Raw genomic sequence first — 20,879 nt, 5'->3', positions numbered from 1 at the left:
AGTCCCACCTGGCTGGGCTGGCACACAGAAGCCGTTGCTGGTGAGGATGCACGAGGACCATGGAGCACCTGGGCCAGTCAAGAGGAAGGGCCAGGAGCCAGCCGTGGGCACCAAGGGGACCCAGAGAGACTCTGGAGACCCATTGTCCTTCGGTTCAGCGTATGCACACTGACCACACACAGCATATACCATGCATGTTACACACATCCGCACACTCATAGGCACATACACACCACACAGACGCACAGCCAGACCGGCCAACACACACACACACATGCACACATACATGACACTTGGACACACACACACAACACACTGAGACACCCACATACCACACAGACACACACCACATACACACAGACATACCCGCCCCCACACACGCACCTCACCCACAGGGATGCATATGGTTGCACACCCACCATATAATCACATCTCACAATACCACACACAGACACACGCACGCACTCGTGCTCACACTTCTCTCAGTCTTACTGCAGGATGCGATGTCTGGGGTGATGGGACGGGGGGGGGGGACGGGGTGGCAGGGAGGACAGGGACTGAGGGGTCGGACTGCGTCTGCAGCCTGTGGCCTCTCACAGATCTGAGCAGAGCGCCATCAGCTCCCACACCTCATCCTCTGTTCCACGCCAGGACCCGCACTACCTGGCCCCCTCCCGTCCCCCTGCGCAGGGATCGAGGCCTCCCATTTCCCCGGACATCAAGATGGGATGGGAGGCAAGGGAAGGACACAGACCCAGGTGCCAAGAGCTCCTGCCCCTCACCTCAGCCTTGCGTGACCCCGTGGTTTCCGCGCCCCGCCCAGCTCCTCCCCACTGTCCTCTGTGCTCCTCGGAGGTGAGGCTCCTGGGAGGACCCATCCTGGTCCTGGACACCTTCCTGCAAAAGGTGGTCAGCGGCAGAACTGTGTTCTCCATGTGCCAACCCACAAGCCCACCAGGTTCCTCTCAATCAGGTGCGGTGGGACCAGGGCAGAGTCCCCACGTGATACCCACTGTGATGACCAGCAGGGTAGGGCCTCATAGCTCCAGGCCCTTTTCCCAGTCACGACCTCCCTGCACATCCACCATAGCTTCCTCTTCCGCTCCATTTCACAGACGGAGAAACTGAGGCCCAAGGAGGCAAAGCCACTGGCTCAAAGTTATATAGGGGCAAGTGGCAGAGCCAGGTGGGACCCAGAGCTGTCTGCCTAGTGTCCCTCCTTCCCAGACCCTCCCTTGGGGCCCCCTTCCCAGTAAGGATGTCTTCGGAGGGGGGAGGGGAAGCAAGGCCACAGGCTGGGGACTGGACTCTCAGGAATGGGGCTGAGATTCCTTCGAGTTAAAACACGTCATCCCACACGGCTGACCTCATAAATATCATTAGATCCTGCAGCACCCGCCCAGCCCGCCAGGTCCTGGACGAGAGGAGCTCTGTATCCTGTTCCCAGCCGCAGCAGGTGGAAATAGTGTGAACTAATGAAATATCACCAGCGAAGCTAACAGCTGAGTGCTGGTCCCCTGGCAGTCAGCGACGCAGAGACTGCTGACCCACACACGCTGGCCGCCATTCGTCCGCCAGCTGGGAGGCTCAGGCCGGCGTCAGACATGAGTAGAGACAGAGAGACCAGGCTCTGGTCCTGTCATGCTGTGTGACCTTGCACAAGTGGCTTGGATTCTCTGAACCTGAGTTTTCTTCATCTGTAAAAATATGGTAACATATATATTGCTGGGACGGTATGGCAATGTCCAGCATATATATATGGTAACATATATATTGCTGGGACGGTATGGCAATGTCCAGCCGATGGCCATGTACAATATTAGGATCCAAGAGTCAGAAGAAGGCAATTAGCAATGTCTGCCCACCTACCCCTCACCTCGCCTGTGTCAGAGCAGAAATCCCTGCACTGGAAAATTCCACTGGCCACCACTACTACTTTTAAGCTGACCCTTAGGTGCCTCAGGGGCCAGAAGAGGGATGGGGTCTCAAGGCCAGAAAAGCCACCGTGGGTGTCAGAAAGAATCGTCTCAGAAGTGTGATACATGCTGTCACCAAGCTCAAGGAGGACTTGGGGACCCTCCCTGGTGCCTGGTACCCCTGATCACCCCGAGACCCATCTCCCTGACTGCTTTCTGGGCTCTGAAGACCAGAACCCTCAGCCCCTCTGTCCAGGGACTGTCCCCTCCCCATGCAGGCCATGACAGTGGCCAGTGTGGCAGTGATGTAGGATCAACCCTGGCTAAGCACAGCTCTGGACCAGGCTTCCATGGTGGTGGCCTCCCTTTCCCCCACTGGGGTTAGGAAATGCAGGTGACAGTCCTCTTGTGGCCCTCAGGGTGGCCAGTCAGAGGACAAAGCCAACGCAGTGCAGGGTACTGCTGGGTAACAGGGGCAGAGCAACCCGGGGGTGGATCGCCATACCTGACTGCCGGGGTTTTCACTAGTCGCATGAGTTACTATGTCGCCCCTGCCTCACACCAGCCTAAATCATGCTGCTCTCTCATCAGAGTCAAAACAGACTTGACCAATGGACTTATAATCTGGCACTAAAGCCCCTGTAAAATTAACCAAACTCATGAAACAAGGGAAGGCTGCTTGAGTTAGTACGGCAAAGGGAACGGGCAATGTTTCTGGACAGTGCGCGCAGGCTTTGTGCATGCCTATCCTGTGTCCCGGCTGTGGGGAATTCAGAATCAATCCCAGCTCTCCACTTATGCGTGTGACCTTGCACAAGTCACCAATCTCTCTCAGATTCTATTTCCTCAGTCCTCTGAGTGCTACCTAGGGTGAACGGAGGTAACACGCAGAAAGTAGATACGCAGTAGGTAGCATAGAGTGCGGTAGAAAGCAGCAAGAAACCTGGGTTTAAATCCTGACTCTGCGGCTGGGCATGGCGGTGCACGTCTGTAATCCCAGCACTGGGAGGCTGACGCAGGAGGATTGCTGCAAGTTCGAGGCCAATCTGAGCTACAAAGTGAGTTCAAGGCCACCCTGAACTGCATAGTGAGACCCTGTCTCAAAAAGACAAAAAACACAAAACAACACGGGTAAATTCTGTCTCTGCCCTGCAACCTCAGGCAAATTACCCAACTTCTCTGAACCTTATTCGTTCGTTAGTAAAACAGGAAAGGTATTTCCTGCCTCTTGAAAGGATATGAGGAAGGACCAATGGACCATGTGTGGTTTGTGGTCGTGACCGGTTGGAGCTGATCCATGCAGAGGCTGTCCTTGCCCTAGATCCTGGGATTCTCAGCTCCTGTGTTTCTTCCTGGGTTCCTCACCCTGTAACAGCACCAGCCTCCTCCAGGGAACCAGCCCTGAAAACTGAGTCATGCAAGACCTGTCCACCTGCTCATCCTGCAGCCCCCAGGTCTGGGAGATTCTCCCCTGCAGATGCCCTTTCATCTGTACATCCCTCTTGGTCACCAGTGTCATCATTCTGCCCAGCCTCTGGCCCCGGCCTTCCTAGCAGTCTACCTGTGTCCCTCCCATCCATGAAGCCGGTGGTCAGAGAGGGACATGTGGAGGCCGGGCATCCTTGGGGCACTGTCAAGGAATAGACAGTGCCAGCACTCTGGAGATGCTTTTTAAGGTTGGGTATGAGAAGAGGACTGATGCATGGGACTCATCTTCAGCACTGAATATTTGTCAAATTCATTCATTCATTCATTCATTCTTGCTTTTCAAAGCAAGGACAGTCATCTCGAATTCAAGACACATCAGAAACCCCTTCAAACAATGGCTCTTGTGCCATAAAAGTGCACGTGCCTGGGACAATTTGTACAGTTCTAAGAAGCCTGAAAGCTCTCCTGCGCTTAATGGCCAGCCCCTGATTCAGTGCACTTACAGGTGGGAGCCTGAGACACAAAGGAAGGGACATACACAGCATCTTGTCCTTCAAGCGTGGGTCACGGATCATCGTATCAAAGTGCCGACTCCTCTCCGAGCCCCAGATCATGGCTGGGGACAGCAGGGCCCTGAGCACCCTGCATCTCTGCCTGTCTCCCCAGCTGTGCTACAGCTTGCCATCAGAAAAGAGTGTCACGTGGGGACCTGCCCTGGCCCTGCATGTGGGACAGTACCTGTCCTGTTGTCTCCCTGGCCTTTTCTCTACTTTTTTTTTTTTTTGTCTTTTTGAGACAGGGTCTCTCTATGCAGTTCAGGCTGGCCTTGAGCTCACTTTGTAGCCCAGGCGGTTCTCAAACTCACAACGATCCTCCTGCCTCACCTCCCGAGTGCTGGGATTACAGGTGTGCGTCACCACGCCCAGCTCTTTCTCTTCCTTTCTTTGCAGACTCTGGAGGATGGAAACATTGCTGCTGTCCAAAGTGGTCGTGGAAGGCTTCGTGGAGGAGGCAAGCCCTGCCTGGGCCTCAGTGTTGGGTGCTGGAGGAAGGCAGGGGCCAAGGGTTATTAATAGGCCTGGCTCAATGGGCGCAGGGAGGGTGAATGTGATACAGACACTCAGCACCGTGGTTGGGGAGTACCTGACACCGGAAGGGGAGGGGGCCGGGGGCAGTGGGGAGCACAACCTCCCAAAATAGCCAGGACAGAGGCCTATTTAAGTGGTCCTCCCACCACCCAGCTCACTTCCCGCCGGACCTCCCACCAGCCCAGTTTCCAGTGCAGGCTCCAGCCCTCGCCCCCAGCCCAGGTGAGTGGCAGCCACAGAGGAGGATGTAGGGATGAGGCCAGCCGGAAGGGACAGCCAACTCTCCCCTTGGCGCCACTGTAACGGGGTTGGGGAGCTGCACTGGGGTAGCAGCAAAAGCCGGGGCTGAGAGTCTGGCTCTGCGCGGGACCTAGGCAAAATCCTTCCCATTGGCCAAACCTCAAATCCCCATTTATGCATCACAAGGGATGGAGGCAGACACCTGCGGGCTCTCTGGCTGCCATCAGAGGGGACCCAGAGGGCAGAGGGGAAGAAGGAAGGCGCACACAGGGCGGATGGATGGGCCTAATGGCACTGTCTGATGCTCTGCCAGGGGATTCAGGCCCGGACAGGGGGAGAGAGAGGGAGGACAGTGGGGAGGAGCCAGCCTTTGCCGGAGGCACGGTGTCGGGGGACTCCCAGGAGCCACTGTGTGACTCAGATGTGTGGGACTGGAGAGGACACCAGCGAGGCCCATTGAGATGGCCACTAGCTCCAAGTTAACGGACTCAGGGGTGGACCTTGCTCTGCGCTGCCTCGTGGTGTGTCCTTAGACCACTCACAGACCCTCTCCAGCCTCAGTTTCCCCACCTGTATAGCCTAAGCGTCCTGAGCTTCGGAAACAGATTCTCTGCCTAAGCATGGAGTGAGGGGAGCCCAGCAGCCCAGCACAAAACAGCCATTGGTCCACCCGGGCAAGGGGCAGCCACGGCTGGCAGGGCAGGGCCACTGCCACTGAGGGGCCAAGGGAGGCCTCATGCCCAGAGCTCTCAGGTCAGGAGCTGCAGCCTAGGTGCCTTGGAAGCTAGCTGGCCAGCGGTGGCATGAAGGGGCTGACTAACCGAGAAGAGCAGCTGGAGCAAGCCACTCCTAAGGTTTCCAGGAAGGGCAGCCATCCAGGGCTGAGCCAGGGGAGATGGTGTTGACAGCGAGTGTCAGGGAACTTGAGTACTGGGCAGCGGAGCGGCTGTCCCTGGTCCCTACCACCGAGGGCCACCACATTCCCTGTCCCAGCCCACCTGCCGGTACCTTAAGTTGGAGTCTCCAGGTCCCACTATGGGGGCCACCTATGCTTCCAGCACCACAGAGGCAAACAAAGCCCGGAGACAAAGGCGGTCACGGTGCACGTTCACATAGGGTCTTAGTGCAGCCCCTGCTCTGGGACCCAGGCCTCCTGCCTCCCTGCCCAGTGCTCACACATTCTCCAGATGGCTGATTGCAGACTGAATCCTTGGAAACCTCAGGGAAGGTGCAACTGGTCTCTGGCTGTATCAAGACAGGAAACATCACGTTTCACACAGGTGACATTCGGACCACAAAGCCTGGGTCTACAAAGAGTGGTCTGAAGGTGCGCCCTGCCCCGCAAGTGTATGTCAGCCTCCTGGGAGAGGGCAGAGGCAGTCAAGTAGCTTTCCACACCCCCACTGGCCCACAGAGGGTCGTGGAACAAGGGGAGCAGGGAAAGGAAGTAGTTAGTGGAGATCTAAGAGTGGGTCTTTGCCGGGGATATAGCTCAGTGGTACAAGCGCCTGCCTGGCAAGAGCAAGATCCTGAGTTTGATTCCCAGTACCAAAAAAAAAAAAAAAAAAAGAGTGGGTCTTTGAAAAGTCAAGTTAGCCAAAAACGTAAATGAATTAAATTAAATTAAATCGGGTTTCAGAATGTGCACCCCAGTCTGATGTGGGGTGGGGCTCTCCCAGCGCGTGGGCAGCTGCGGTCTGTCCCTCTCCCTGCCACCCGCTCCCGGTCCGGTGTGTGGGTCAAGTTTCTGCGATCTCAGCGCTTAGATTTTGTAGCATAAATTTGCATCCAGGACAGACAGGAGAGGAGGCTGAGCGTGGAGAAGAGAAAGCTGATTGAGGACCTGGGGGCCCACAGGGGTGCGGGCTGGCCCCCGAGCGAGTGTCCGGTTATCTTCCCCAAGCTGTAGGACACCTTCTGCGGCCGAGATCCGAGCCGCCTGAGTGCCCTTGACGGCAGGCGAACTCTGCAGCCCAGGCTGGCTGGTAGCGCGGGGCGCCGCCTAAATCTCAGAGGTTGCTCCCTGGCCAGCGAGCGCGGGCGCAGCCCCCGAGGTCCTGAGGACCAGGGCTGGGCGCTGCGGACGCAGGTCGGTGGCCCGCGCGGCGCGGCGGCGCGGCGGGACTGAGCGGCTCTGGCTGCGCGCAGAGCCTGGCGTCCCCTGGCGCGGTGCCAGGGCGGGCGGGCGTGCGCCTGGCGCGCGGCACTGCAGCGCTGGTCATATGAGCAGAAATGATGAGAAAAGCACTTTTTAATCTTTTCGCACTTGCTCTGCCCGCTCAAACAGTTGCAGGATGTCGATGACAGACTTGCTCAAAGCCGAGGACATCAAGAAGGCGGTTGGAGCCTTTGCCGGTGAGCTGCGCTCTCCCCTCCCCAGCCCTGTCCCCTCATCCGCCGCCTTCGCCCCTGCACCCTGAGGGCCCGCAGCTGGCCTGTCCTCCTGCCTTCAGATGCCCGTGCACCCTGCAGGGCGCTGGCGGGTCCGGGCGGGGAGGGTCCCCAGCATTTCCCAAACTCTGGGGCGGCAGGGACTTGGCCAGGGCGCAGCAGGGAGCTGGCGTCAGGAGCAACACAAACTTGAGGGCGCGAGAGGATGGCGGCTCTGGGAAGGTTGTGGGTCCAGGACCAAGGGCAAAGACCAGGGTCAGAGGAAGGGCCTTGAGGGGTGTCTTGTGCTGGCTGGAACTTCCCCTTTATGACATGTGGAGGAGGTGCGGGGCACACAGCTTCTCTGTGAGAGACCCCTTTTTCTCCACCTCCATTCTGGACAAGATTTACAGCTAGGGCTCCTTGTTGGACCCCCAGCTGTGCAGACTCCCCTCCCGGGGTTCAAGCCCCCATCACTGCCAGAGGCAACCTTCTGGAAGCTGGCACTGGGCTTTGCCCAACTTGTGCAGCACCCCACAGCCCCCCAATTCTCAGATTCCAGGAAGCGGAGCCACTGTCTGACCTCTTCTGGTTGCTCCAGGACCTCTGGGCTTAGCTGCCCCTCTTCCCACTCCCTTCACCCAGGTGGGGAAACTGAGGCTGGGAGAAGCTATGATACTTGTCCAAGGTCATCCAGCCTGGGGGACAGGGATTAGAACGGGGTGGTGTCCCGGTGGTGTTGGTCTCTACCCCAGTGCCAGAGGTGGACAGACCAACTTTCCTCCCTCAGCTCCAAGCAGAGGAGAAAACACCCCAACGGCCCCCACCCGCTCTACTGCCCTTACATACACAGGTCCACAGGCGTACTTTGTACCCACTCCTGGTTGTTTTAAAAAGGAGCTCATAAGATGTAGAAAATTGGGGGATAGGAGGGGCCCATTTCCTTTTTGCTTGGCACCTTCCCCTGGGCACAGAATGCTCTGGGAAGCCACTCTTCCCCGGCACTGTGTGAGCCAGCCACTTTGCCTGGAGCTACCTTGCCATCTCTGAGAAGAAACTTAGTGAGTGGCCGTGGTCTGGGGTGGGAGTTGGCTGGCACACGCAAGCACACTGTCACCAGAATGGATTTTTGCAGTAAAGCCGGGACTTCTAGGTCCTCCCCTCCTCCTCCCACTCCGTGACCTTGACAGAAACGTGTCCTCTCTGTGTTGATTTTCTAACAACCCCGTGTGAGGCCAGGAAAGAAGCCCCCCGACGCACACACCCTCCACTCGCACCAGCTTCAGTTCCCCCGGCCCACTCCCACCCCGCTACTGTGCAAGTACTTTGGGAAACCAAGTTGTCAGGAGGCCAAAGGCTTCTGTTTGGGTCTTTGATGCTACCCCAGTGTGTGGCAAAACATGCAGAGCAGGCAGGGCCCCGGCTGGAGAGGCAGAGGGGTCCAGGCATGAGCCCACCTCTTCCCCCATAGCACATGACCTTGAGGACACATCCTCCTCTTGCATGGACCCCGTAGCCTTCGATGGAGATGCCTTTCCCAGAAGCTACTCTAAAACTGGTTATCAGTGCCACTTTGACAACTCCCGTTCTCCCGCCCTTCCCTGAGGCCCCTTCTTTGTCCCCATCTTAACCCAAGCCTCCTCCCACAGCTGCCGACTCCTTCGACCACAAAAAGTTCTTCCAGATGGTCGGTCTGAAGAAAAAGAATCCAGATGAGGTGAAGAAGGTGTTTCACATCCTGGATAAAGACAAGAGCGGCTTCATTGAGGAAGAAGAGCTGGGGTAAACTGAGGCTGGCAGGGGGATGGTGGGGGGACGCACTCTTGCTTTCAAATCCACATCGGAGCTGCCCCTCTCCCTGTACCCTTCACCACAGACAGGGCTGAGACCCAGGGCACCGGGGAAATGGTTCCCAGCCCTGATGCTTCCGGAAGAACCAAAGCCTCAGCTCAAAGTGCAACTAACTAGGTTAAATTATAGCCACTTAATATTGCTAATGGAATGATGCTGCTTAATAATTCAATACAAATGAAGAGGCAGTTGCCCTCGCTGCACCAGGACAAGGCAGAGGCCCTCGGGATGGGATTGCATTGATTTCCAGCTCCACCATCCTGCAGCCCCCACCTCCTCTGGACCAGAGCTTTCAGAGCCATCTCTGGGCAAGCTCTGGGGATGCAGGGGTCTGTGGGATGAAGCAGGGAGGAGGAGGCTAGGGCCAGGAAGCGCAACACTGATTCTGCACAGAACCCGCCCTTGTCACCTGCCTTAGCCACCTGGCCCACGTCTGCCAGCCCAGCTGTGCCTTATGTCTCTCTCTGGCCAAGGCTGCCTTCGAATTTGTCAAAAAGAGACAGAGAAGGATATGGAGAGAGCCCTTCTAAGTAAGAGCCTCTCCCACCTTTCCTGTCTCTGCCTGGAACCTCCTCCTATCGGCCCCACACCACGAGCACACACAAACACATGCGTGTGTGCAAGCACACACACATACACACACACATGTGGGCCAACTCCTCCCTGTCACCTTCTCCAGGAGGCCTCCCCCACTCTCCTCTGAGCGCCCTCAGCTTCTGCTATCAGAGTACCCATCACTGCGTGCGGGTGCTCTGCGATACGTGACCTCCAGCCCTCTTATGCACGTGGCTTTCTGAGATCACCACAGTGTCCCCAGCCCCCAGCATAGCCTGGGCATACAGAAGACATTTAGTGGGCATTTGTTGAGTAAATAAACACCCGCAGGCGCGCTCCCTGAAGTGAGGTGGTCCCTCCTCGGAAGACAGCTTGTCCTTTCCTCACGCATGCAGACCAGGCTACCTGGCCAGCCCAGCTGTACACATGCCCGCTGCTCGCTGCCTGTCCCGGCTGCCCCTTCTACACGCAGATGCCAGCCCGCCATCCACACGATGCTCCTGCAAGGTGACCTTGGCCTGACTACCTCTCCCGCTTCCTCCCTTTCCTCCCCCAGATTCATCCTAAAGGGCTTCTCCGCAGATGCCAGAGACTTGTCTGCTAAAGAAACCAAGACGCTGCTGGCCGCTGGAGACAAGGATGGGGACGGCAAAATCGGGGTTGACGGTGGGTGCCGTGACCCGGGCTCCGGGCGGTGTGGGTGCTGGGATGCTTGGATGCTGGAAGTCCAGTTATGTCTGTCACAAGGAAGGGGAGGTTAGGATAGGAAAGGCGGGGTCGGAGAGTTGTGCCATATAGCCAGGCAAAAGGGAAAAAAATACCAACAGTGCTATATTTTTCTAAATTTGAACAACCCAGGAAGAATGGATTCTTTTATTTTTCTTTCTTTGTTCCCCTGCTGAGTAGGGGGGGTCAAGGAGAACTTGGGATTTTCTCTGCACTTCACCTAGGTTCTGGTCCAGGCTCTGCCTATCCCAGCTGTGTGACCTTGGGTCGTCTTTCTCCTTCTCTGAGCCCAAGGCTCCCGTCTGTAACCCTAGGAGATGAGGCCAGCGATCCCCAAGGCCACTCTGGCTCTCAGTATCCTGTATCAGGGATGGAAATTCCTTATCTCTCTCCCTCCTCAGCATCTCATCCTGGTGTGCTGTAACCTCGAGTCTCAAGATAGGTTTTGGTGTCACTCAAATAGTCCATCCCAGTCCTGTAGGAGGGCCAAGAAAAGCAACCAGCCAGGAGCCCGCTGGGAATTAGGAGGTTTGCTTCACAAACTTTGCTCTTAGTGAGCACAGGGGCGGAGCTAGCAGTCCTTCATCCCACGTCCTTGTCCATCTGGTCCTACCTGCCATTTGTGGGACGCATCCTGGGGTTGTCACTGATGTCTGTCTTAACATCATGCGTCTTACAGACACGGATGCTGAAAGTGCTTAGCGTAGTTCAGGGAGCCAGGACATGGCGGGGGGCCAGGGATTTAGAACCAGGCCCACGTATATCTTTACAGCCTGTTCTGTCACTATGTACTCCATCCTGGGCCTTTCTGGCAACTTGAGAGAAGACTGTATGTAGCTGTCTTGGGGTTCAGACCCCAGCCTTTCTAGCCACATGACCTTGAGGAAGTTGCGTAACTGCTCTGGGCCTCCGCCTTCCCATCTCTCGACTGTGGTAATGATACTTCTTATCCCATAGGGTTATCATGAGGATTAGATGTGTGCTTAGAACAGATGCACCACAGAGCGAGGGCTCCCTGTGTGTCTGCTGGTTAAATCAAAATGACATCGGGACTAGATTGCATACGTCCTTTCACCCCCACCATTAAGCAGTACCTGACACAAACTGGGGACTTATTCAACACCTGCTGGGTTCATACAAAGCCCAGACCCCCAGGCCCTGCTTCCTTCTCTGGAAGCTCCAGCTGTGACCTTGAACATGATCCATTATCTGGGACCCCTTGGCTGGCACATGGGATGCACATGCTTGTTCTATTGCTTGCTTGCACTTGTTACAGCTGCAGACACAAACTGCTTTGGGCAAAGTATAAGGATCCTGAAAGTGGGTGCAAGTTTATGAAAGGTTGCTTTGCCAGAAACAAGAATGGAGAATCTCTAGCCCGGTGAGGTGTAGGGAGTGTCCCTGCCACCTGGCCCGGCTGCTTGTATCGCCTGGCAAGGAGGGAGGTGGTTTCCAAGGGGCTGGAACAGAGAGGGTGCTGGTGAGCATCGGTAGCTTGGCTGCTCTTGGTGACCTGGGGGAGTGGCAGCTGCTTCCCCACACCCCATCCTCGCAGGTCCACAGCAAGCCCTGGGTCCCTCTATGACGCCAGCCTGGGCTGTGGGATAGGGCTCCTATTTTTATTTGCAGCCAATTGGCCACAGCTCAGGACTTCTAGACAGGGTCTCCATGGCTGGTTGCTCACAGACAACCTAAGTGATAAAGAAAAAACAGGACAGCCTCTGGCCTGGTTCCCTGTCTCCCTCCCTGCCATAACTGGGTCTTAAAGAGCCAACTAAACTCTTCCAACAGACCCAGGAGACATTTCCTGAACTTGGATCTTGACCTTTTCTCTCTCTAGCCATGGGATTTAAGCAAACATCAGCCTTTCTGGGCCTCAGTGGTCCCATCTATAAAATGGGAATAGTAACAGCATCCACTTCGAGGATGGCTAGAAGGTTAATGTGTAAAGTTTTGTGTGACTTGCAGCTGAGAGTTTTGCAACTCAGTGCCTAGCACCGGGGAAGGCAAAGATGAGGGCTCTAAGCCCAACTTAGGTCAGTCCCAGTCCTGGCTGTGTGGCTCTATAACCCAGAGCCCCTCCTTCCTCATGTGTAAACTGCCCCGATGACACGCAGGCGTTGAGCGCAGTGTCCAACATGTAGTCAATGCTCAACCAACAGCAGCTGCGATGCTATTTTTGTCCTATCTACACATTGTGTGCAGTGCTACAAATGGTACTCCAGGCTTAGTGCCCCTTCACTGAAATGGGACCAGAAGTGTGTCGGGCTTTAGAGTTTTTCAGATTTTGAAATATTTGTGTAGTACTATTTTGGCACTCCAGAAGTACCCGATTTCAGATTTTTTGGACTAGGGATGTTCAGTCTGTGCCAGGCAGAGCAGAGAGCACAGGCGATGGGTGCTGACAGACTGGAGACAGGAGACCGCCGTGCCACGTGCTGGAAGAGGTGCAGAGAGGCCCGGGGAAGGTGCTGACATCAGCAGAGGCTCTAGGCAGGGACGGGGAGGGCAGGTTCAGCAAGGGGCAGGAAGAATGGCAGCTTGGAGAGAAGAGAAGCAGCGCTAGGCATGGAGAATTCCCCCCAGGCCAGTGCTGGGCTTTGTGAAAGTGTCACTTTATTTCACCCGGGAATGGCAGAGGACCTAGGTACGAGGCAGGCAAGGAGCTCAGAAGTCCAAGGTCACACAGCCAGCAAGTGTGAGAGCCAGGATCCAACCGGGTCTGTGTGACCACGCAGTCCAGGTCCAGGCCACCTGTGCCGATGCACTGAGCTCTGGGAACACAGAGGCCAGCTCAAAAGATGAAGCAGGTGAGCAGCCCGGGTCAGCCCGTACTTCCTGCTTCCGGGACGGGAGATGCAGACATCCCGGCCGCTTCCATGCCCACACACAGGAAGCGTGGGCGTGGTGACACCCCACAGGCGGAGCCCTCGGGGGACACCAGCAGTCCGCTTCCCTGTGCTCTGCCTTGCTATGGCTCCCTGGGCAGGCAGAGGGTCTGAGCCTCACCCACCAGCCTGAGGACACTCTCAGCTGCACGTCACAGAGCCCCTCCCCAGCCTTTGGGTGTCTGATCTTCAAACCTGGGGTCAGAGCTCTAACCAATCCATGTCCCTTCCAGCTCTGGGCTTCCATCTTGCAACAGAGTGAATCCTACGCATGAGTGAGGACTTGGGCTCAGCTGCATGGTCTTCAGCACTGGTAGCTGTAACATCTACCCTCATGGAGCACTGAGTGGGTGCCAGGCACCGTGCTTAGCGCTTTACGAATTAACCCTCTAGCCATCCTTGACGTGGATGCTGTTACTATTCCCATTTTATAGATGGGACCACTGAGGCTCAGAGAGGCTGTTTGCCTAAATCCCATGGCTAGAGAAAGAAAAGGTCAAGATCCAAGTTCAGGTTGGTCCGGCCCCAAAGCTGTGCTGCCTGCTTCACAAATTCACACAAACATGAGTGGCGTCCACCATGAGCTTGTCACTCACTTGCTTCTCTCCCCTGTTAGGATGTCAGTGCCACAGGACAGGGACGTGGGTTGTTAGTTTGTTGTTGTTGTTCTGTCCACAGCCTTTAGAACAGGGCCTGCCACGTAGCAGAACAAGAAGTGTTTGTTGACTGAACAACTGAATGAATGAATGTGTTTGTTCGGGGTTCAGGGAGGAGGAAGCACGAATCTTGCATACAGAAAGAGGCTACCTGCAGGTGAAGGCTGGAGACCTGAGACCCGGGGGCAGCCCAGAACTGCTTTTGCCTTTGTTCCCAGTTCTGTTTGTCTCTCTAAGGCGAGTGATCATTTCCCAGGTTCTTTAAAATCCCAGGTTTCAGGGAGAGAGGGAAGACAAAGCTCTAATAATAAGTCTTTACTTTCTTGTCTCTGAGGTGATGATTTCCAGGAAGCTCAAAGGCTTTTATAGATGTGATCGATTGGTTCTCAGCAGCCACCCTGAAAGGCTGGTTCAAGCCAGCTAAGGGAGGGTTTAAGGCAGAAAAAGGAGAGAGAAGTGGGAAAGAGATGGAAAGAACCCAAGGGCCTGGCTGTCACTGCAGAGGGCAGACGTGCTCCGTAGCCAGTGGCTTGCACGCCCTCCAGTGTCTCCGATTGCTTAGGAGCGGCCGGGGAGTTTGCATTTCTAACGAGTCACCTGATGGTGCTGATGATCTGGGGAAACCCTTTTTTTTTTCCTTCGGTACCGGGAACCGAACTCACGACCTTGCCCTTGCCAGGCAGGCGCTTTGCCGCTGAGCTAAATCCCCAGCCCCGAAACCACGTTTTGAGAACCACTACCCTCCCACAATCCTGGGAACTATGAACCATCACTGTCCTCATTTTGTAAGGGAGGAAACTGAGGCACAGAGAGGTTAAATAACATGCTCAGGACTGTTAAATAGCAGAGTCACTCCCAAAACTCGGTGGTCCTATCGGGACCCTCTGCACGTTTCCGCAGCCGAGCTCTTAAGCTCAGTGGCCGCACCCAAGGGACGTACAGACTGCCCGAGGCTGTTTCAATCTCACAGCTGTACTTCTGGCTTGTGCAAGCCTCACAAGAGCACCACAAGCCATCTTCGGAGGAAGCAGAGGCCCAGCAGGGCAGGGCCACTTGCTGTGAAGCAGTGGGGCTCATACGGCTCTAAATGAGCTCCACAGGCCACGTGTACAAGTACACACGTGCAAAAGGGGCTCACAGTCCGTTTTCCCGCCACCAGTCCCAGAGACAGACCCGCTTAAAAAGCTTTAAGCCTTTTCCAAGTCAAGAGCCTGTCTTCTGCATTTTGCTGCCTTAACCAGAAAATTGTTAGTCATAATTATTGCCTGACCGTGGCACCACTCACGTGCCTGAAGGCATCTGCCTTTTCGGCTCCCTTCTGGCGAGATCTGTTCTCCTTTATCCTTCAGTAGCCTATTGAGCAGGGGAGGTAGAGTGTGGGGGACGCCCTTGGGCACGGTGCGCACCGGGATGGATAGAAGATAGGACCACCCACCGAGGGTGCCAGCCCTGCCAAGGTACCAGGCTTCACCTCCCTTGGGGCACCCATCCTGCTTCCGTAATGTGAGGATAAAAATACCCACCTGGCTGTGGAGCTGCTGGAATTAAGTGATGGGAGTGATTCCTTTCCCCTTCGCTTATGTGGATGCTTTTGTTCCGGCGCCTCCTCAGCTCCTTTTGGAAGCTGTGGAATCCCAGCTTCAACAGAAATGAGATCGAGGCCAAGAAAGAAGTGAGAAGGAGGAAGGGAGACCCCTCCGCTCCCCCTCCCTGCAATCCCAGGCTCCAGCTCCTTCGGGATTTGATTTCCAAGCGGGGCAGGATGTACGCGTCAGGGCCTGGGCACAGCCCTAATGACCAGGTCCTGAGGCAGACGGCGTTTTGTCGTCTGTCTGTGTGCCCCCGCAGCAGCCCGAGGAGGTCTAGGGGACAGAGGCAGCGATGCCCACTGAGGGGTGTGGACACTGAGGCCCGGTGAATGCTAAGTGCCAAAGTCACAGAGCGCAGCCCTGACTGAGTGGGACCTGGAGCTCCTGCGTGCACCCCCACCCCTGCGAGCTGAGCTGAGTCTTTGGGTTATAAATGGTTCCCGTGCTTGCAATCTGCTCCTCTCTATTCCCGGGTGCACTTTCCCCAGCTCCGGCCTTCTGCTGCACTAGATAAGATAGAGCAGGAGAGAGGAAGCAGCGCGGCTTACGTAACCGGCCTCCTGGAAAATGGAGCAGCAGTTGGAGTGGAAGAAGGCGTGTGTCCCTGTCCTCTGTGTCTGAGAACTGCAGCTTGAGCTGGGACGCAGGCCCATTGCTCTCCATCTTTGAGAAAGAGACACAGCTGGGCATGAGCCATGTTGGAGATAGAATCTTCCCGGCAGAGTGGCTCAGCCTCAGTTTCCCTGTAAGTGAAATGGGGGCAAGAAAGCCAGGGAAGAGATGGGATAACACATCCCAAGCACCTGGCACCGAGCGAGCCCCCAGAACCGTGTATGCCGCCTCCTTGTGGCTGCCTGGCCTGACCCCACATGACCCTGCAGGCCGGGAAAGTGATCCTTGTCTGCACTACGAATTTATAAGAAACCGAGCCTGGGAGCTATTTAGAGGCAGGCGATAAACCAGGAGCCCGGCCCTTCCTCCTGCTCCTCACCGGAGGAGAGGAGCGCGGCTTCCAGACGCTGACTCAAAGGGTCTCAGTTTCACTTGGGGCTATCAGCGTGTACCGGTCTCACCTGTCAATAGCTTCTAAATTTGTCCAATCCCCACAGCACCCCGGCCGGGGCAGACCTAATTAGGCTAATTTTGGTTTCCTAGGAGAAAGGACAAATTCAGCCCATCCCAGTCCATTCCCTCCCTCCCCCCAGCTTCTCCATCTCCTTCTGATTGGACAAGGAAGAGATGGTGAGCGGGCCCCAGGGCACCTCGGGAAGGCTTCTGATTGCAAAAGTAGTGTCTCAGTATGCACGTCTTGCAAGAGAAGAATATTCTGGATCCCTCCAGAGGAACACTCCCAGACAGGCCTAGACAGCAACAATGGATTTAAATGCCCCATGTGTCATGCCCCGTGCTAGGCACTTCTCACCCATCTTCCCACATGCCCACATCATACCATCACTCTGGGTATGAGGAGATGTGCTCAGGAGTCCCATTTTACAGATGAGGAAACTGAGGGTCCGAGATGAGCTTCAGCACAGATGGGCATGGTGGAGATGGACTCCAACTCAGATCGATAGCTTGTGAGAGAAACTTGTACCTAGTCTGTGGGTTATCCATGTCCTGTGTTTAGTTCTGTGTCCTTACCTGCAGAATTGTTATGGTTATTATTTCAAAGACCCAACTCGAGTCAGTCATACTGAGATCCAAGGAGATAAAATGAACATTTATAAGCCATGTGCCAGGATCCATTTGCATTTTCTCATCTGCTCTCCCATAGCTGTGCAAGCAGGCTTCATTTACACTTTACAGATGAGAACCCCCTTTACAGATGAGAATGCTGAGGCCCAGAGAGGCACATGAGTGACCACGGCCACCTAGTCAGGTAGTGATGGGATAAGACTGAGACCTGCTCTGGGCTTGCTAGCAGGAGGTAGGAAGGTGGCAGGTGGAGACAGGAAATGGTGGGGAGCGGTAGAGACAAACAATAGCCCCAGGAGCAGCAGCAAGGCTAAGAAAAATACAGAGTCATCCTTTCCATTCCACAAAGGGGCTGGGTGTGTTTCGGATTTGGTTTCAAGGTGACTTGAGGGATAGAAGTGTGTGGATTACAGCAGCTACCAGGAGCTGAGTGCCTGCTGAATGTCAGGTCTGTGATCAAGAGATTTAGTGCAGGCCCGCTGCGCAGCCCCAGGAAGTAGGTCTTATCATGAGCTGCAGTGACGAGGGACCAGCAGACACAATGAGTATCTAGTCAAATTTCGGCAGTCAAAGGTCACAGAAGCGAGAAATGGGAGTTGCCCCCCACCACAACTGGGTTCCACCAAACCTATGTAGGAGCTGGTGGGGCATTCTTGGGAACAGACACCTCACAGAGGAGAAAAACAAGACCTAGAAGGGTGAGGTGACTTGTCCAGGAGGGCTGGCAGGTGGCAGAACCCAGAACAGAACCCACCCGGGGTCTGTGCCAAGTCTGCCGACCTAGACTTTACCCTAGACTTTGCCGATCTTTGTTTGGTCATTTGTTTTTCTTGAAGGTGAGACCTGTGCATTTTAGAGGAGACCTTTTGCTAGGGCAGCTGTTAGTTAATTGGCAGGTTCCTAAGAGTTTTGCCCTGAGGCTGACAGGAAAGGGATGAAGAGTGGCCCCTGCCCTCAGTTTCTCTACAAAGGCCCCGGGCAAGGTTCTGAGGGAATAAAATTAGAATCCTGTGCCCCCGCAAGGGCCAGACCATGCGTGACTATTGTGACCTCCCAGCTGCTTCAAAGCAGATCCGAGGGTGAGCAGAGGGACTGATTCAGGGACCCGAAAGGGCCCCCCAAGCCCCACATACCTCCCACAGTCAGGCTCCAGAATGCCTGGCTTGCTACTGTTCAGAGTCCTTGTCATTGTCCCTCGGTCTTCCTCACGCCAGCTGCACCAGGTCCCGCCCAGTGTGGCCCAGAGGGACTTTCTCCTGAGGCGCAGTCTGAGAGTCCCGATTCCAAGGAGAATCACACAGCTCAGCAACCCGGGACAAGCGAGGGCAGCTCTGGCCAGTTTGCCAGAGTAAGTGGCAGGGTGGACAGGGCTCTCACTGCACAGGAGCTGGGCTGCAACCACTGCCAGGAGCAGCCTCTCTGGGCTCAAGGAGAGCTGTCCCCTCTTCCCCATCTACCAAATGGGAATCATCCCGCTTACCTCCCGGAACTGTCTGAGGGTTGCACGCAGTAAGTCAGCGCTTGCTGAAGCCTAAGGACTCAAGGGCCATCGCCCTCCCTCCCAGGGGGCCCAGACAGTCTGCCTGTTGGGGAGAGGGATGAGCAGACAGAAGGGTTCCCTGGCCCCCCTAGAGTTTGCATTCTAGTGGGAGGGGGAGACTGACAAAAATAAGTAAGTACATAAATGAGATCATTTCAGAGTGTGCTAAGTACCATGAAGCAAATAAAAAAGGGCTAATGTGACAGAGCCGTGGCAGTGGCGATATTTGAGCTGGGACATGTGTCACTCTATACCCAGGTCAAAGTAGGTCAGAAAACTCTGGGGTAAGGAAGGATGCCCACGAGTACATGTAGCTTGAATTGCATCTGCGGTTATAACAATGGCCAAATGACTTCACTCTTAGGGCCTCAGTTTCCCCATCTGTAAAATGCAGTCAAATGTGTGTTTCCCTTGGGCTAGCTGTGGGAATTCAAAATGATAGTTACACAAAACATTGCCCCTGTAGACCGTCAATAAGCGCTAGTTACTAACTTCGGAGATGAACAGTATCAATGAGGGTTCTAAGGATAAAAGACGTCTCACAGAGCCACAGATCCTTCCGGGTCCTGTAAGCTCCCAGGGCCCCAGGGCTGAGAAGACAAGTCCTCTGATGCCTGGCTTACGGGGGATCCTCTGAGACTCCCTGGTGTTTTGTTATTTTGGGGTTCCCTCCCAGCCACGGGGTTACCACCCAGCCCAAGAGCCTTGGGGTTGGAACATTCCCAGGGGGTGGACCCTTGCTGGCCCCCAGCTTGAGTTCCTAGACCTCCACATCCAGGTCATCCATCTTTCCTGTCCCAGAGCAGCCTAGGGACAGGGGGTGCTGGTGTCTATACCCCATACCAAACCCCAGAAAGGCCAGGGCCCCTGGGGCTGTCCCTTCACCTGCTGGGCCTACAGCCAAGCTGTTTCCGTGATGTAGCTGCTGTCACTTGTTTTCTGGTTTTTGACTTTTAAATTTGAAACAATTTTAGACTACACAAGAATTGTGGCGGTAGTGGGGGATCCCCTAGCCCCTTCCCCTGATTCCCCTGATACCATTTTATGTAACCACGAGAAAAGGTATGGAATTAGATCGGTAAGTTTTACTTATATGTTCCAGATGAGGGGGTCCCGGGTACTTTTTATGGTCTTTTTGATGCCATTTCACACCTAGTTTCTCATCTGTCGCTCACCAGGAGTTCTTGCGGCCCAATTCCTCACTCCGCTGGTGGGCGAAGGAACAGATCTCAGAGAAATGCATTTTCCAGCAAATAAGGCCTACCGAGGCTTGGAACCCCGGTCTGCATCCCCACCTTAAGCCCTCCCCACCTCCTAACACTGTTTTCTAGAGGCAGTGGGGATTCACCTAAGATTGCATGCCCCGGCAGGCGCAGGATACGGCATCTCAGAGACAGAGTGGTGCCTAGTGGCGAACTGCTTGTCTTACCATCTCCTGGAGTGAAAAAACAGCAGAGAAGTGCAGAAAAATTGCTGATCCCAAGCCTCAGTTTCCCCCTCCAGAACAGACCTAAAGAGAAATGATGCGATGATCGTTGAGTTGAATGTGCATAAAGTGTTTGGAATAGTGCCTGGCGGGGGTCCTTAGCGACCCAGGCCGCGGTCATCACCAGTTCTTTCTTTATGGTAATGAGCATTGATAACAAACTCGTGTGTGACAGCATCATGATCAGGTAAACCCCATCCACTCAGTCATTCCTGTATCGTTCACTTGGTCCCACTTCGCTCCAGATGGGCTGATGCAAGAGGGAAGCATGGTGCTGTGCCCTGCCCTGCAGCCTGGACAGTGTCCCTTCGCTGTCCCTCTGTGACCATTCACCTTTGTCCTTGTCTTCTGCAGAATTCTCCGTTCTGGTGGCTGAAAGCTAAGCGGCGCTGATGGCCCCACACGCCCCCACCTCTCTGCCCCGGAAGCCCCGTCTCAACCCCTCTCGCCGCCCTCCCGTGTTTCTGTTCAGTTTGTTTATGTTATTTTTTACTCCCCCTGTCCCCTGCGGCCCTCAAGTGACACTATTCTTCTGGAAAATGCTGGAGAAACAATAAAGGCTGTACCAACTGGGTTCTGCCTGTGCAGGGGTGGGGGTGGGGCAGGCCCGGGGACGTGGCTTTCCAGACACCCCGGCAGGTGGTGGGAGCTGAATTTAAACGGAACAGCTGTGACAGAAAGGGGGTTTCCTCAGCACCTCCTTGACAGCTGTCACATGAGGCATTCCCCATGGCTTGCTCCTTTTTGTCCTTAGAGGTGAAGGAACTCCTATTTCACAGATGGTGTCCAGGGCCTCACAGCTTGGTGGCATTTGAATGCAAGTCTATGGGCGGATGCCCATTAAGAGTCCT

At 55.2% G+C, this 20,879-nt stretch overlaps 1 protein-coding gene across 1 annotated transcript; it reads left to right on the top strand.

Moving 5' to 3' along the window:
- The first annotated feature begins 4,580 nt into the window (after nucleotides 1-4,580).
- On the top strand, nucleotides 4,581-20,601 carry Pvalb (parvalbumin). The gene is made up of 5 exons (XM_005379169.2): nucleotides 4,581-4,654; nucleotides 6,960-7,027; nucleotides 8,692-8,824; nucleotides 10,005-10,114; nucleotides 20,383-20,601. The coding sequence occupies exons 2-5, from the start codon at nucleotides 6,967-6,969 to the stop codon at nucleotides 20,409-20,411; spliced, it is 333 nt and encodes a 110-aa protein (XP_005379226.1). The 5' UTR covers nucleotides 4,581-4,654; nucleotides 6,960-6,966; the 3' UTR covers nucleotides 20,412-20,601.
- The last annotated feature ends 278 nt before the right edge of the window (nucleotides 20,602-20,879 follow it).

The sequence above is a fragment of the Chinchilla lanigera genome, unplaced genomic scaffold (assembly GCF_000276665.1).
Source record: "Chinchilla lanigera isolate Chin_1 unplaced genomic scaffold, ChiLan1.0 scaffold00012, whole genome shotgun sequence".
NCBI classification, from domain to species: Eukaryota; Metazoa; Chordata; class Mammalia; order Rodentia; family Chinchillidae; genus Chinchilla; species Chinchilla lanigera.
This window is presented reverse-complemented; position numbering and strand designations above follow the sequence as displayed.

Coding starts and splice junctions, on each gene's coding strand:
- Pvalb (XM_005379169.2), top strand. CDS start 6,967: ATGTCGATGACAGACTTGCTCAAAGCCGAGGACATCAAGAAGGCGGTT. Junction 7,028..8,691: donor GGCGGTTGGAGCCTTTGCCG/GTGAGCTGCGCT, acceptor CTCCTCCCACAG/CTGCCGACTCCTTCGACCAC. Junction 10,115..20,382: donor CGGCAAAATCGGGGTTGACG/GTGGGTGCCGTG, acceptor TGTCTTCTGCAG/AATTCTCCGTTCTGGTGGCT.